This window comes from Ovis aries, chromosome 7, assembly GCF_016772045.2.
Source record: "Ovis aries strain OAR_USU_Benz2616 breed Rambouillet chromosome 7, ARS-UI_Ramb_v3.0, whole genome shotgun sequence".
Lineage (NCBI taxonomy): Eukaryota > Metazoa > Chordata > Mammalia > Artiodactyla > Bovidae > Ovis > Ovis aries.
The window spans coordinates 41,869,573-41,885,035 of record NC_056060.1 but is presented as its reverse complement, the minus strand read 5'-3'; the positions used below and the strand labels follow the sequence as shown (position 1 = coordinate 41,885,035).

General features: G+C 42.4%; 1 protein-coding gene across 6 annotated transcripts in view; it reads left to right on the top strand.

Moving 5' to 3' along the window:
- NIN (ninein) overlaps positions 1 to 15,463 on the top strand; it is a 103,695-nt gene that overhangs the window by 47,404 nt on the left and 40,828 nt on the right. For all 6 annotated transcript variants that reach the window (XM_027971733.3, XM_012181333.5, XM_042252313.2 and 3 more), the window contains 9 exons: positions 2,715 to 2,754; positions 4,229 to 4,419; positions 9,053 to 9,199; positions 9,677 to 9,844; positions 10,284 to 10,420; positions 10,732 to 10,872; positions 11,123 to 11,297; positions 14,709 to 14,819; positions 15,196 to 15,285. In XM_027971733.3, the coding sequence (XP_027827534.2) occupies positions 2,715 to 2,754; positions 4,229 to 4,419; positions 9,053 to 9,199; positions 9,677 to 9,844; positions 10,284 to 10,420; positions 10,732 to 10,872; positions 11,123 to 11,297; positions 14,709 to 14,819; positions 15,196 to 15,285 (1,200 nt within the window). The remainder of the gene's footprint in view (positions 1 to 2,714; positions 2,755 to 4,228; positions 4,420 to 9,052; positions 9,200 to 9,676; positions 9,845 to 10,283; positions 10,421 to 10,731; positions 10,873 to 11,122; positions 11,298 to 14,708; positions 14,820 to 15,195; positions 15,286 to 15,463) is intronic.

Sequence of the window (15,463 nt, the reverse complement as noted above, 5' to 3'; positions counted from 1 at the left end):
ACCCAGTAGGTAAGCCTGGGTTCAGAGCCAGGTGACAGTCTGATTCCCACCCTCAATAGTCAGATGTGAGAATCGGGGAGGAGGGGTGGCAGGGAAGCGGGAATCAGATGAGGCACCCAGTTGCATAGATTCATGAGATTTTGGAAATAGTACACTGAAGCCTCTTGCTCCTCTGAACTAATTAATTGTTCACTATTTTTAATGAGTTGAGAAGTGAGAAAATGGAAGAAATACATTTTTCTATAGCAAGACACACACCGTGTTGTGTTAGGAATTGTTGCAGAGCATTTTTTGAAGGGGTGTGTTTGCATTTTTCCAACTATTGTCCCGGCAGCGGCTTGTCCAGTGGTACCTATTCTGCCATGTCTCATTTCATTTCTGCTGTTAAAAAATCATCCCCTGCATGTGATTCGATAGGTTTTATTTTGACTGATGGTTCTTAGATCACAGCAACCTACTGTATTTTTTTCAGGTGGACTGAATGGATTTCATTTTAGGGTGTTTCCAACTTACATGCTGAATGATGAATTTTCACCATTTTGGGTGCTGCAATAATATGAGCATTTGCTCTGTTGGTTGAGGAAATAAATGTGGAGGGATAGACAGGCAGGATGCTTTTATTAGGAGGCATAAAAATGTATACTTTACAAATAAAAACAATTGAATTCTGCCTAGAAACAACAGTGTAAGAAAAATCTATGGAGGTCTATTTCCTCCATTGCTCCCTCCCCAATCCCCAACACATCACCCATTCGTCAGATTTGTGGTGTGGAAATGTGGGCCAATAAAATTGTAATCACAATCAAGTAAAAATCACATTGTGCCACAGTCCCTATACTTATCATCCGTTTTAGTGACTTTGAGTTGTAATCTGTGAGTTGTAGTGAGCTTTTATATTTTGAGTTATAGCCTTTGAATGTCTCTCTATGGCAAGGATAACTTATCTCAGCACTGTCAGTTTGGGGTTTCAGGTTAGTGTGGCGAATCTTGGTGAGCTCTTTGAATCGGTGCTCTATGCAGTATCTTTCTGAGTGAAATATGGAGCTGTGAAATCCTGGTAGATGGTTATCCTTCAATTAAGAAGAGAGGAACAAAATAGATGTGCCTAGGTTAGCTGTAGGAACTTCAACTCGTATCAACTTGAACAAGTTACTAAAAGAAATCAACGTTTAACTGAAGAATTTTAGATTGTGCACTGTCTGCCATGAGGGATCCAAGCTCTGGAGATGAGAGTTAATTAGGTTTGTTTCCCTGTTGAGTTCATTTCAAGAATCTAAGAAAAAAGTTCCCCTTGCACAGTTCGGCCACCAAGGAGAGTGGACTGGTTATTTATGTGTTGTCAAAGGCTGTTCAGTCACTAAGTCGTGTCTGACTCTTTGCGACCTCAGGGACTGCAGCACGCCAGGTTCCTCTGTCCTCCACTATGGAGTTTGCGCAAATTCATGTCCATTGAGTTGGTGATGCTGTCTAATCATCTCATTCTCTGCTGCACCCTTCTCCTTTTGCCTTCAGTCTTTCCTAGCATCAGAGTCTTTTCCAATGAGTCTTCTCTTTGCATCAGTTATCAAAGGTAGCTTCTTCATTCATAAAGCTGGATCTTTGCTGAGACAGCAGGAGGTTTTAAAAGGGGGATACACTTTTCTTAACAGGGTTACCTGACTGCGGTGGTTGTAGAACCTCCTAACAAGAGTAATTAGGAACCTTGCTGATGAGGTCAAAGATCACTGTGTACCTACTCACGGCCACTGGTTGGAAGCAGATTTGTGCCATGCTTGGCTCATGGAGCGAGGGCTGAATTTTGATTCTGACGGGTGCCCTGGGCTGGGTGCTTTTGTGCAATATACAAACTACACCTGTATGCTGTGACTTGGAAAAGACTCAGTAGAACATAGCATGATAAGGGGCAAAATGATCCAGTGCAGATCAGTTTCACTGTTTTTAATGTAGTAATTCACTGATAATGTACATTTTAACTTGAGCTTTCTAGCCTACTTGTTTGGGGCTGCACCTCTGTCTCCTCATTGTGCCACAAACACACCTGTCTCATTCTTGTCTCATGGGTCAGCAAACAGTCTGCTCCTATCTTTCCACTTGGCTATCTCCAGCTTACCCCTCAAGTCTCAGTCAGAGCTTGCTTCTTTCAGGAAGTCTACCCTGAACTTCCGAGGCTGATGGATACCCTAATTAGGTACCCATTCTTGAACTCCTCCATAACAGCACTTAATACACTACAGTATTGTTTCTGTTTTCTTGTCTGCCCGACTTTGTCAGCATATAAACCTCATGAGAGAAGAACTGTGCTTGTCCTGTTCATGGTTGTTTTCCAACGATGTAGCATGATACCTCACACTTACTAAACATTTACTGAAGAACAAACTCATAAACGCATGTGTATAAACTCTTCTCAGGTGGTGGATTCTGAATATTGGCTTTGGCCTGATTTTATTGGCTGTGCTAGGTTTTGCTATTGAATAAGTGACATCAGCTCACAGGGCAAATCCTTGGTGAGATGCTGCAGAAGGCTGCGTGGTATTTCTTACTCACCTGCTCTCTGCTGGCTCGCTGATTGAGGAGAGCCTGCCTGGATAAATGCTAGCGGGTCCTGAATCATGTGACTTACTCAGATGATGACATCAGAGCCAGAGAGTGATCTGGTCTTGGAAGAGCAGGCTTGGTTCTGAAGCACACTAACCTCCTCCTCTTGCCTCCCCTAGCACTGGAAGGCGCAGCGCAGTGAGGAGTATGAAGCAGAAGGTAGGAACTGAGGGTGTGCCGGGCCGGCCTGGGAGGGAAGGGCTGCATTCACAGGGCGTTCTCCACAACCCCTTCCCATCTTCCTATAGCCCTACCTGCTGGAGGCCAGCTAAGAAGCAACCTGAAGTACAGCAGCCACAAAAAAATTCACTCCCAATTGATACCTCATAGTTTTAAGTCATTGGACTTAACATCATGCAAGATATGGCAACTGAGATGTGGAATTTCACTTATGAGTTAATTACTGTCTTACATAGACTTTCACAGTAATCTATAAACCATCCTAAATGATTTACTGATTAAATGCATCCCTCGACAGGTTTCATGGTGATCTCCTCACCAGCAGATGGCACTGTGGTTCAGCTGACAGATCTCTACCCACTTCACAGCCTACCGTGGATTAGCTGTACTTCGGTGTAATTACAAATTCTCTAGGTCTCCAACCTGTAAAGACACAGCAGTAATGGGCTTAATGTCCTTAATAAATATTAAGGGTAGCACTAAATACTCTTCTCAACCTCCAAGTTTCTTGGAGACACACAGTATCATGCCAATAATTAGCTCATGTTTAAGTAATGACAGAATCTCTAATGTGAAAGTAGAAATCTTAACTAGAAGTGGGAACTTTTCATAGAGAAAAAGTATTTATTTTTAAATAAGTAGGCTGATCCTTGTATCCTCAAATAGAACTTATCCTTAATATGTGCTTAGTCACTCAATTGTGTCTGACTCTTTGCGACCCCATGGAAGCCCACCAGGCTCCTCTGTTCATGAAATTCTCCAGGTTAGAATACTGGAGTGGGCAGCCATTCTCTTCTCCAGGAGATCTTCTTGAGCCAAGGATCAAACCCAGGTCTCGTGCATTGCAGGCAGATTTGTTACCCACTGAGCCACCAGGGAATCCACTCTCCTTAATGCACAGATAATGACTTGCAACCATTGATTTTTTTAAGTTAGGTTGCTTAGAATAGTCATGTGTAAAGATTTAGAAACAGGCTACTCTTGAGACTGTTATCATTACTTAATGATATTTACCATGAAATTATTTCCTTTTCAGTAAAACAGTGCTTAGACTAGAAAGAGAGTAGAGATAATAAAGTCCGGTAGCTATAGTTGAGGTAGGATGTATAAAGCTCTTTAGAATGGCTCTCAACCAGCCTTCTCTTTCAGTCACACCAAAGCCTAAGCCTGTGCACATTTTTCTTTGAAATAGAACAAACCTAGAACCTTGACATGACTGCACCGGAATATTTCTTATAGGGGTATAACTGCCAGTGAACAAAAGAGTGCCTGTTGGCCTTCATTGCAGCCTAAGAACCAATGGTTCTACTTCATTTGAACTTCTGGATCAAATCAACACTTGGTGATCTCTTTTTTAGAGCATTTATTTTCAAAAAGCACATTTTTCTTTGAGTATAGGTGCTCTCTCTGTGCAGTTCTTTTAGGGACAATATAATATATGCTTTTATTTTAGGCCAGTTAAGATTTTGGAACCCAGATGACTTGAAAGCCTCACAGAGTGGGTCTTTGGCTCCCCAAGACTGGATAGAAGAGAAACTGCAGGAGGTTTGTGAAGATTTGGGGATCACTCGTGATGGTCACCTAAACCGAAAGAAGCTGGTCTCCATCTGCGAGCAGTATGGTTTGCAGAATGTCGATGGAGAGGTGAGCGTTGCGTTGTATTTTTATTCAGGGATAGTAATCGTGATACAAGCTAACCTGGCCACAAGCTGGAGACAGCCATGTTTTGGTTTCCTGCCGAAAGTTACAGAGACTCCATTCTCTTTTTTCCCTGGCAAGTCAGCCATCAAGTTTCTGTCTCTGAAGACCTCATGTTTGTCATGGGAAAAAAAGAACCGACGATAGCTGATAATTACTGAACCCAAACTGTGTGTGCCTCACTGTGCTAAGCATGTTACCCCACATCATTATCAGACCCCAGCTCAGGGTAGCCATGATGTCAGTCTGTTTGTAGGTGTGGCATTCACAGAGTCAGAGGTGAGAAAGGTGTGGAGGCAGGACAAGGCAGAGAGTTCAGGAGGGTTGAGTTGCGGGAATACTTTGAAGGCCAGGCTGATGAGTTTAGTCTTTGGAGAGAGAATCTCCATATCACCCCAGAGTTCTTTAGCAGATTACATAATACATTGGAAAAACTTACTTGCTAAGGCTGGTCTGAACTTCTTTTATGGGGTATATTGGTGTAAAGAGAGCCATAGATTAGGACACCAGCCAGGAGTCATCACAATAATCTGGGTCATGAGGAAATGGAAAAGGGTACGTTGGTGGTTTTAAAAACGTACAACAAAAGAGTCTTGAAGAAGCCCCCACGATGCTCTTGCTTGGTAAAATTCTCAACTTCACATTTTCTAAAAAATTAAGAGGGGTGGCAGGACCGGGTGCATGAACAGCCATGAAACAAAAGATTGTAATTAATTCCAAGACACGTCTTTCAAAGAGTTGAAAATAAGGATCGAAGGGAGTTAGAGGTTAGGGCTACAGTTGTACAAGCTTTGGGAAACTTTGATTATAATGATATTCAAAACCATGTTATCTGCTTGCTCAGAGGAGAAGTGGTATTATTTTCCTAAACCAGAATGAGATTTATTATCAAAAGCTTCCAAGTAGCCTAGCTTGCAGAAAAGTTCCACCTCCTCCTCCCATGTGTATGTGACCATTGCACACTCTCTGACTACCTTTTAATGGCTCCAGAGTCATTTATTTATCAGTGGTGACTGTTGAGTCATAAAATTAAATTCGTCCTCTTAAATTATAAACCAGTGCAGTGTACAGAACCTTGGGTTGTTTTTGCCAAGGAATATTGCACAAACTTGGATTATTTATCTAAGAACAAATCTTGGAATAAACTGTAGCTGTTTATGGGGAGTTGCATTTTCTTCTGTGGTGGAGTTTCCAGAATCCAGGAAAAGAAGCAGCACATTTATTCTCCTCTGCTGTGAGGATGAGTGAAGGATTGCTAATTGAATGTAGCTTTTATTTAGTGTTTTTCCTCCCTGCCAAAATCATGAAATACTATAGTGCTTTTGTATTATTAGCTCTAGACCACAGCGGAGCTGAAAGTTCATGATGATCTCACTAACACACAGCTTGGAATCCTAGAATTTTACAACTGAAAGCAATTTTAGATTTAGTCACCCCACATTTTATAGATAAAGAAAGAGGTCACTGCTGCATGTTGCCATCAGCATGAAGGGAAACTGGATTGACTGTCTTATAGCTGAAGCTAGTGCCCTGCCTTCTAGAAGCCAACATGGCTGTAGGGCAGTGAAGACGAACCATCACCCTTGTTGTTTAGTTGCCAAGTCATGCCTGACTCATGCAGCCCCGTGAACTGCAGCCCACCAGGCTCCTCTGTCTGGGGGATTTCCAGGCAAGAATACTGGAGTGGGTTGCCATTTCCTTCTCTAGGGATCAAACCTGGGTCTTCTGCTTGGCAAGAGGATTCTCTACCACTGAGCCACCTGGGAAGTCTAGAGGCCAGATATGACCCAAAGGCCAGGTGACCTACACAATGTTTAAAAATTGAACTATTTGCTATACTTTTTAAAATCGGAGATTTTTTCTGAAAATCAGAAGATTTGTCTCCATTTTTCTGGTAATGAGAAATGGCTAGCCCCTCTGGACAGGGCATGCACTCAAATGTTCCGTTCACTGCTTTAAAAGGCTTCCAAGTAGCCTTTTTTTTTTTTTTTTTTTTGGTTTTTTATTTTTTTAATTTTAAAATATTTAATTCTTACATGTGTTCCCAAACATGAACCCCCCTCCCACCTCCCTCCCCATAACATCTCTGTGGGTCATCCCCATGCACCAGCCCCAAGCATGCTGTATCCTGCGTCAGACATAGACTGGCGATTCAATTCTTACATGATAGTATACATGTTAGAATGTCATTCTCCCAAATCATCCCACCCTCTCCCTCTCCCCCTGAGACCAAAAGTCCGTTATACACAGCTGTGTCTTTTTCCTGTCTTGCATACAGGGTCGTCATTGCCATCTTTCTAAATTCCATATATATGTGTTAGTATACTGTATTGGTGTTTTTCTTTCTGGCTTACTTCACTCTATATAATCGGCTCCAGTTTCATCCATCTCATCAGGACTGTAGCCTTTTAAATGTCTTAAGACCATGCTGCCTCATTCATTTATATCACCTTCCTGGCCCCTCTGGCTATTTCCCAACTTACACATTGGGAAATCAGCCATCCAAAGACCTGGCTGGTGATAGAGAGGAAGAATGTCCTCAGGGTTCTAGGTTTAGCTCCTGCATAGGCTGCAGGGTGTGTCCCAGTTGCCCACTGACTTGCATTCTTATCAGGCCAACCCAGTCCATCCATCCTCTTCTGAATCCACAGTCATTTACTCACCACTTGCCACACCCCCATGTCTAATAACTGGCAGGACTCGCTTACTCCACCACTTGGAATGGATCAGGTGATGGGTGTTTAGGCAGTCGAGAAGCTGTACATTGATTTGGCCAAGGTCACAGGGCTAACGATGGGGAGCAAAGTGTTAAAGGCAAATATGTTGGAATGTTCCAATGTTAAAGGCAAAATACGCTGGTTAACTTAAGTCATCACTGCTGGATTTTACTGTGACTTCTGGCTTGACAGTCCTGAAAGCCTAGTCCTCTAAGAAAGTGTTCTTTTGTTTGATAAAAATGAGACAGAGAATCTAAGGGAGCTTGGCAACCTCCGAATTTTGCCCCAAATATCTTTCCATCTGTTTCTTCGTGTGATTCTCTATGGGAGCTGTCACGTCTTCCAAAGATTTTCACCCTTTAAAATGGTTTTGTTTTGGAATCCTCTCCAGAGGAAGTGGTAGAAAAACAAGAATAGAGACAGATGTTTCCCATTGGATATGAATTGGGAAAAAAAAAGCATTCAAGATAAAAGAAATGCCACAAGGACTTAGCTGAGGGATAAAATCAACAATTAGGAGATGACAGGAATCCTAGCAATAGTCCAGACTTATGAAATAAATATTGAAAATTTGAGGATTTGTTACAAAGAGGCTTTTGTTAGAAGAGACCCAGTTGCAGGCACTAATGGTAAGTTTGTTGCTTATTTGGTTCCTTGCTACTCAGCAAATTAGGCATCATCTTGTTAGAAATGTAGAATTCCCAGGCCCCAGCCCCAGATTTAACTACATCAGAGTCTGCACTTTAACAAGATCCTCAGGTGATTTCTGCTTTGTACATTGGGTCATATCCTATAGAAAAATTTCAGCCCCCCAAATAGGAAGCTGACTGTGAGAATGGAAGGCTTTGCTTTCCCTCCCTATTTTGTGGTGTCTGTGATTCATGTTGCTTTATTCCCTTTTCCATTCCTCTGTGAGTTAGGGAACAAACCATCTCCCAGGCATGCCTCTAGAAGAGACTCCATATGATGAGGACCACTTGATTACTGTCAGAGAGGGCAAAGTAGTGAGGCAGAATTTCCTTCTCTTCACATCTCTCGGAACACTTCTATTGCACACACGTGAAATTCTTCCTATCCAGTCCTCATTTGGGCTGTGCAAAAGCATTAAAAGAAATTAAAAGCCCCAAACACCACAGTGTGGTTCCAAGTAATGTTCTAAATTCCAAGGCATGGGTTTCAGACCCAAGCTCTTAAATCATTGCAGTCTGTCCCAGACCCAATTATGCTAGTTTCCAAAATTTCATATAAGCAAAATATCATGTGGAGTCACTGTAATATACTGGCTTAACGAATGTCTGTTTTCTGCTGTTACAACACTGGGAAGCTATATCTTTATATTTTTCAGTAATTCTTTAACTCACAAGATAATGCATAGCAACGTTAAAGATAACCTGTTCTAAGAGTATGAGCAAAAGAGAAAACAGTTAATTTCTAAATTGCATAAAATTATGAAGATGTTGAAAATGAATTTTATTCAGTTTATGGGAGGGGGAAGGACAGATTACTAGAAAGGAAAATATATTTAGTGAAGTGAGAATAAAGGGACATGTCATATTTCTGGAGTCCTGGGATCAAGAGTGGTGCCAATATCTGTTGGCTTTGTTGTTTAATCTCTAAGTCATGTCCAGCTCTTTGTGACTCCATGGGCTGTAGCCTGCCAGGCTCCCCTGTACATTGGATTTCCCAGGCAAGAATAACTGAAATGGGTTGCCATTTCCTTAGACCGAGGGATCAAACCAGCGTCTCCATCACTGGCAGAGGAACTGTTTACCACTGAGCCACTTGGGACTAGAAGTGTACTTTGAACTTCATGGGGTTTTTGTTGAGAGAAATAGTTAAGATGTACGGTTACCCTTTTCTAGATGCTTGAAGAAGTCTTCCATAATCTTGATCCTGATGGTATGATGAGTGTAGAAGATTTTTTCTATGGCTTGTTCAAAAATGGAAAACCTCTTACACCATCAGCATCTACCCCATATAGACAATTGAAAAGGCACATCTCCATGCAGGTAAGAAATAAATAGGAAGTGGATTCTTTGGGAGTAAGGTTAACATCCATTTGAATAATTTCTAGTGAGTTAATCTGCTGTCTGAAGAAAAATACTGAGGAGAAAGAGAAGCAAAAGAAGAGCAGAAAAGAAAGACTAAACCACTGAGGAAGTTGGGTTTGAGAAATGACCATAAATTATAGTAGGAAGACCACTAATTATGCCCCTTCATGTTAGCTGTGGGCCAGAAGGAACCTGATGTTAAGTAGAGATGCATCTCATCTGTATGCAGGATCTGTCTGCCAGGTCAGCTGTTGATCAGCTTTGCATTCTTGACTGACATGGGAAAGGAAGATCAAAGGGGCCGCATGGCTTTTTATCCTAGCAGCATAAATGAGAGAAGCATGCCTCTGCCCCTTGTGGTCGGGACTGACTGCTTTTGGTCTTGACCAATGTCATGTTGCAATGCCTGAGCTTGCTCAAGTCTCTTTCTTCTAGTCTTTTGATGAGAGTGGACGACGGACCACAGCCCCATCTGCAATGATGAGTACCATTGGCTTTCGGGTCTTCTCCTGCCTGGATGATGGGATGGGCTATGCATCAGTGGAAAGAATACTTGACACCTGGCAGGAAGAAGGCATTGAGAACAGCCAGGAGATCCTGAAGGTGTGGCAAATGACAAATTGGGAAGGGTTGAAAAATTCTGTTTGTGATTTGATTTGATTTCTCCTTAATGATTCTTCCGTTCACAAGATCTCAGACATAAGAGATAACTTTTGCTCCCCCCTTTAACCAGGAGTGTTGCTGACTTCATGTTTTTAACCCCTAAATTATTGACAAGAAATTTCTTAACTGATCTCTGGTTGGTAGAGGTTTGCCATTGTGTTTATTTACAATGCCAGACAGCATTTTTAAAAAAGACGTAAATAATCATGTTTTCCTTAGAGAGACCTTAGTCGAGTATTGTTCCGAAGCAACTGTTAAAGAAATGTAAACATCCAGTTTGTAGATTATAAATTCAGTTCCCCAGATCTGTATAACCTTCACATTTTCTGCTTTCTTAGGATAGAACTTGTGATTATCTTGAACTTGTTCTGATTTCTAGGCCTTGGATTTTAGCCTTGATGGAAATGTCAACTTGACAGAGTTGACACTGGCTCTTGAAAACGAACTTTTGGTCACCAAGAACAGCATTCACCAGGCAGCTCTGGCCAGTTTTAAGGCTGAGATTCGGCATTTGCTGTGAGTTGAGCAGAAAGCTTACCTGCTCTGTCCCCTTTGCTGCTTGTTGAGCAAGTGCTTCAGATGCCTGTGGCGTGTATTCCATTCTGAAGGCAGTGGTGGCTAATCGCCTACCATCTCACTTCTGTGAAAGTGAGGTGGAGCTTAGATCTGCATGTAGGCTTTTGAAAAGGGCTGTGGAATGTGTTTTGGAAGGGCTCTGGTTGTCTTGGTTTTGTTTTTATAGAGGAGCAAGCCAGAGGAGAGCTCTTTGGGTCTACTTGTTGCCTAGTAACAGTCTCCCTTATAACTTTGTTTCTTTCTGATTCTAGGGAGCGAGTTGATCAGATGCTCAGAGAAAAGGAGAAGCTCCGGTCTGATCTGGACAAAGCCGAGAAGCTGAAGTCTCTGATGGCCTCAGAGGTGGACGACCACCACGCAGCCATAGAGCGGCGGAACGAGCACAACCTCAGGTGGGACGGGCGGGGCCAGGGCCCTCCTTTCCCACCACCCTGGCCCAGAGCAGCGGGGTTTTGCCTGCCTGCCCGCCTGCTTGGCCACACCTGGCTGGGGTGACTTAGGCGTGGCCAAGCCTACAGGAAAGCAGAGCTCACTGGACACTTTCTCAAGGGGCTTCCCATCTCTATGACTCTGTTATTGGTGGCTCTACAGAGGGACCTCTGAGGGACTTGATGGCAGCCTGTCAGTCTTTCCTTCTCACAGGAAACTGGATGAAGAGTACAAGGAGCGAATAGCAGCCTTAAAGAATGAGTTCCGAAAGGAGAGAGAGCAGATCCTGCAGCAGGTGGGCAAGCAGCGTATGGAACTTGAGCAAGAAATCGAAAAGGCAAAAACAGAAGAGAATTACATCCGGGACCGCCTCGCCCTCTCTTTAAAGGTAATTATCCTCTTAGTTATGTGGTCTGTGTGCCTTCTGGGAATACCACGTGGAAAACCACAGCTCTGTAAGAGGACAGGTCTGCACAGGGCTCGTAAGTCTGGGTCAACACCCGGACATGGTAGAGCCCCCGCTGGGATCCAGGTTTCCGGGGTGTCCGGGCTTCTGGTTTGCCAACAGCGTATCTTGTTCTTACCTGCTGAAGCTGCGCTGAGTCCTCAGGGCTGTTTGATACCTGGTTGATGCTGTCCCCTTCCTCATCCTTAGCAGATGGCTTTTTTTTTCCTTCCACACTGAGGCCATCCACTTTGTTTCTCTGCTCCCAAATCTACCTTTTCCCTTGCACATCCTCCTCCTCTTTTTTGTGTCTCAGTAGAGGAAGTGATCCTTCTCTTTATGGAGCTCTGACACCAGGTAATGTGGTACAGTGTCAGCTGGAGCTGAAGGTGGGTGGGACCCTCTCAGGAGGGGTCTGGACTCGAGACTGCCTGGTTCCAATCTGGATACCACCACTTACATAAGACCTTCATCAGGTTACTCAAGCCTGTTTCCTAATGTGCAAAAGAGTCACCATCATAATACCAACCACATAGCATTGATGTGGAGATTGAGTGAGTTGCTACATATACAGTATGTGAAAGTAATAAGAACCTATGGAATAGTTAGTTTTCTTGAGGTTATGAAAGGTTCCTGAAACTCCACAAATCAGAAACTGAGCCAATTCTCCCTCCCTAACCATCAAACTGCTTCCTCTCCTGAATTTTTACCGTAATCTCCATCACCATCCTGTGCTGTTAAGTCATAGAAGTCACCGTCCTTGGTCATCCTGGATTCTCACTTTCTGAGTCCTGCTGATGCTCTGAAAGTCTTTTCAGATTTATCCCATTTCTCCATTTCCACAGCTTCTGAGCAGGTTCAGAATTCATCACAATTTCTCAACTGACTTATGTGCATCCTTTCTTCCATCTATCCAACCTCCCTCTGCCTGGTCACCAGAGTTATCTTACTGCTGCTGCTGCTGCTAAGTGGCTTCATTCATGTCTCACTCTGTGCAACCCCATAGACAGCAGCCCACCAGGCTCCCCGTCCCTGGGATTCTGCAGGCGAGAACACTGGAGTGGGTTGCCATTTCCTTCTCCAATGCATGAAAGTGAAAAGTGAAAGTGAAGTCGCTCAGTCGTGTCCGACTCTTAGCGACCCCATGGACTGCAGCCCACCAGGCTCCTCCGTCCATGGATTTTCCAGGCAAGAGTACTGGAGTGGGGTGCCATCTTACTGAAGAAACTTAAAAATCATGCTACACCCTTTGTAAAAGTGCAGCGTGGCAGCCTGAAGGGCCCTGAAGAGGGGTTCATGCTCCTACCTTCCTAATCTCAGGTCTTGCCAGCAACCCCCAAGCCCACGCGTGACCTCTGCTGCACCTGCTATCAGTAATTTCAGTTTCTCAGTGGGCTTTAGGCTCCTCCACTGCTTTCTCCAACACCGCAGGCCAAAGTGCTTATTCGTTCCCATTACACTTAACTTTTTTTTCTCACCAGAAGGTAGCATATTTTCTATCACATCTTAGGTAATTGTATCCATATCTGTCTCCCCTGCCATGGTCCCAATTGTGTGGTCCCTGCTTCCCTGATGGCTCAGATGGTAAAGCGTCTGCCTGCAATGCGGGAGACCCGGGTTCGATCCCTGGGTCAGGAAGATCCCCTGGAGAAGGAAATGGCAATCCACTCCAGCAGTCTTGCCTGGAAAATCCCATGGACGGAGGAGCCTGATAGGCTACAGTCCATGGGGTTTCAAAGAGTTGGACACAACTGAGCAACTTCACTCACTTGTGGTCGGCAACAGAAGCTGACTTCTTAGTTTCCAAAGCACCACACAGGCCCAGTTCATAGAGATTGCTCCTGATTGTTTTCACATCTAAGTTTAGACATACTTTGAAAGATTAGAATTCTAGAGTTGTCATTTGGGGGGTAGGTAGTTTTCTTTCTTAGACACTTCAAGCACATGCTTTTTCACTCCATGTTAACTGTATAAGGGTGTGAACAAGAATATATTTAAAACATATTGGCTCTACTTAAATGTCCAATGACAAAGGAATGGATAAAGGTGTGGTACATATATACAGCGGACTATTACTCACCCACTGAAAAGAAGGTAATAGTGCCATCTGCAGCAACATGGACGGACCTAGAGAGCATCCTACTGAGTGAAGTAAGTCAGAGAAGGAAGAATATCCTATGACATCCCATATACGTGGAATTTAAAAAGAAATGATATTCATACAAATGAACTTACAAAACAGAAACAGACTCACAGACTTTGAGAATGACCTTATGGGTGCTGGTGGGAAGGATGGGGAGAAGGGATAGTTAGGGAGTTTGGGATGGACATGTATACTCTGCTGTATTTAAAATAGATAACCAACAAGGACTTACTGTATACCACATGGAACTCTGCTCAGTGTTGTGTGGCAATCTGGATTAGAGGAGAGCTTGGTGGAGAATGGATACACGTATATGTGCGACTGAATCCCTTTGCTGTTTATCTGAAACTACCACAGCATTGTTTGTTAATTGGCTATACCCTAATACAAAATTAAAAGTTTTCTAAAAAACAATATATCATCTCTATATTTTGGCAAGATGTGCTTTGAAAATACACAGAAAAAACCCACATTTTGTGGACTTAGGTTGACATGTTATTATAATAATTTAAACATAAATTATGAAAAAACTGTATGTGTAGCTTTTATATCTTTAAACCAAAATCAAATTGCAAATTAAATGTAAACCATGTCTATATCATCATTAAATGAAAACTGTTGGAGCTATTTTCCTTTTTGTAGTTTTTCTGAGTTCTCTTTTGCTGTCAAATAAACATGGTATTCTGCAACCAGTCTTTCATTTGACATCCTAATGAGAACGCTTTTCATGTCATTAAATTTTCAATTGCAAAGCTGTCAGATAGAAGTACAATGCAAGTCATATATGTAATTTCAAATTTTCAGACAGCCACATTAAAAGGTAAATGGAAACAGGTGAATTTAATGTTAAATCATTTTAATCTGTAATCTCTAAAACATTATCATTTTGACTTGTAATTAATATAGAAAACCTGTTATTGAGCTTTCTTTTCATTTTTGTCTAAATCCTCAAAGTCTGGTGAGTGTTTCATACTCACAGCTCCTTTACCTGGAACTGCTAGTGCCTCCTATTGGATAGCATGGTTCTGTAGGATCAAGAAAAAGAAGAGGCACGCTTTGGGGTTATAAGATAATATTGTTTTTTTTTAATATTTACTTTTTCTCCTCTAATGTACTGAAACTTTCTCAATCTAGAGCATTGATTTATGCATGAAATTAAACGGTACAACAGCTTCCTTTTTAATCCACGGAATTTCCCCAAATTTCTTCAGGAAAACAGTCGTCTAGAAAATGAGCTTCTGGAGAATACTGAGAAGTTGGCAGAATATGAGAGTCTGACAAACAAACTTCAGCGAAATTTGGAAAATGTTTTGGCAGAAAAGGTAAATCTGTTTAAATGTGATTTCCTGAAAGGTAACCCCGACATGTAGTTTACTCAAAAGACCAGAAGCAGTGCCACTAAGAAAATGCCTATTATGGAATTATTTATGTGACTAAAGGAAGTTGTCAGCTTTTGCAGGGATTTAATTTATATGAGGAAAACTTTGCATGGCACTGAGAAAAGGTCTCTGCTTTAGTTGAACACATCACTCTAGAATGTTCTTTCCATCATCCAGTGGATGGTGTTTCTGTTCAAAAGTCACATTCCTTTCATACTCAAGAGACTGAGTGAACACCAGAAATTGGGGCCTTTGGTATTTTTTAGGTCAAAGAAGGATACTTGGGAAAAATGACAACTTTGCACTTTCCATTTTCTAGTTTGGTGACCTTGATCCCAACAGTGCTGAATTCTTCATGCAAGAAGAAAGGCTGACGCAGATGAGAAATGAATATGAGCAGCAGTGCCGGGTGAGTGACTGAAGAGAACTTAACTTAGTAAGTGGAGAGTGCCTAGATTCAGATCCTGCCTCACCATTTACTAGCCAAGCGACTGGTAAACGTAACCTGTGGGTATCTCAATTCCTCATCTACAAGGTGACAAAAATAAATGAACCCACAAAATAGAGTTGTTGTGGAGAGTCAGGAA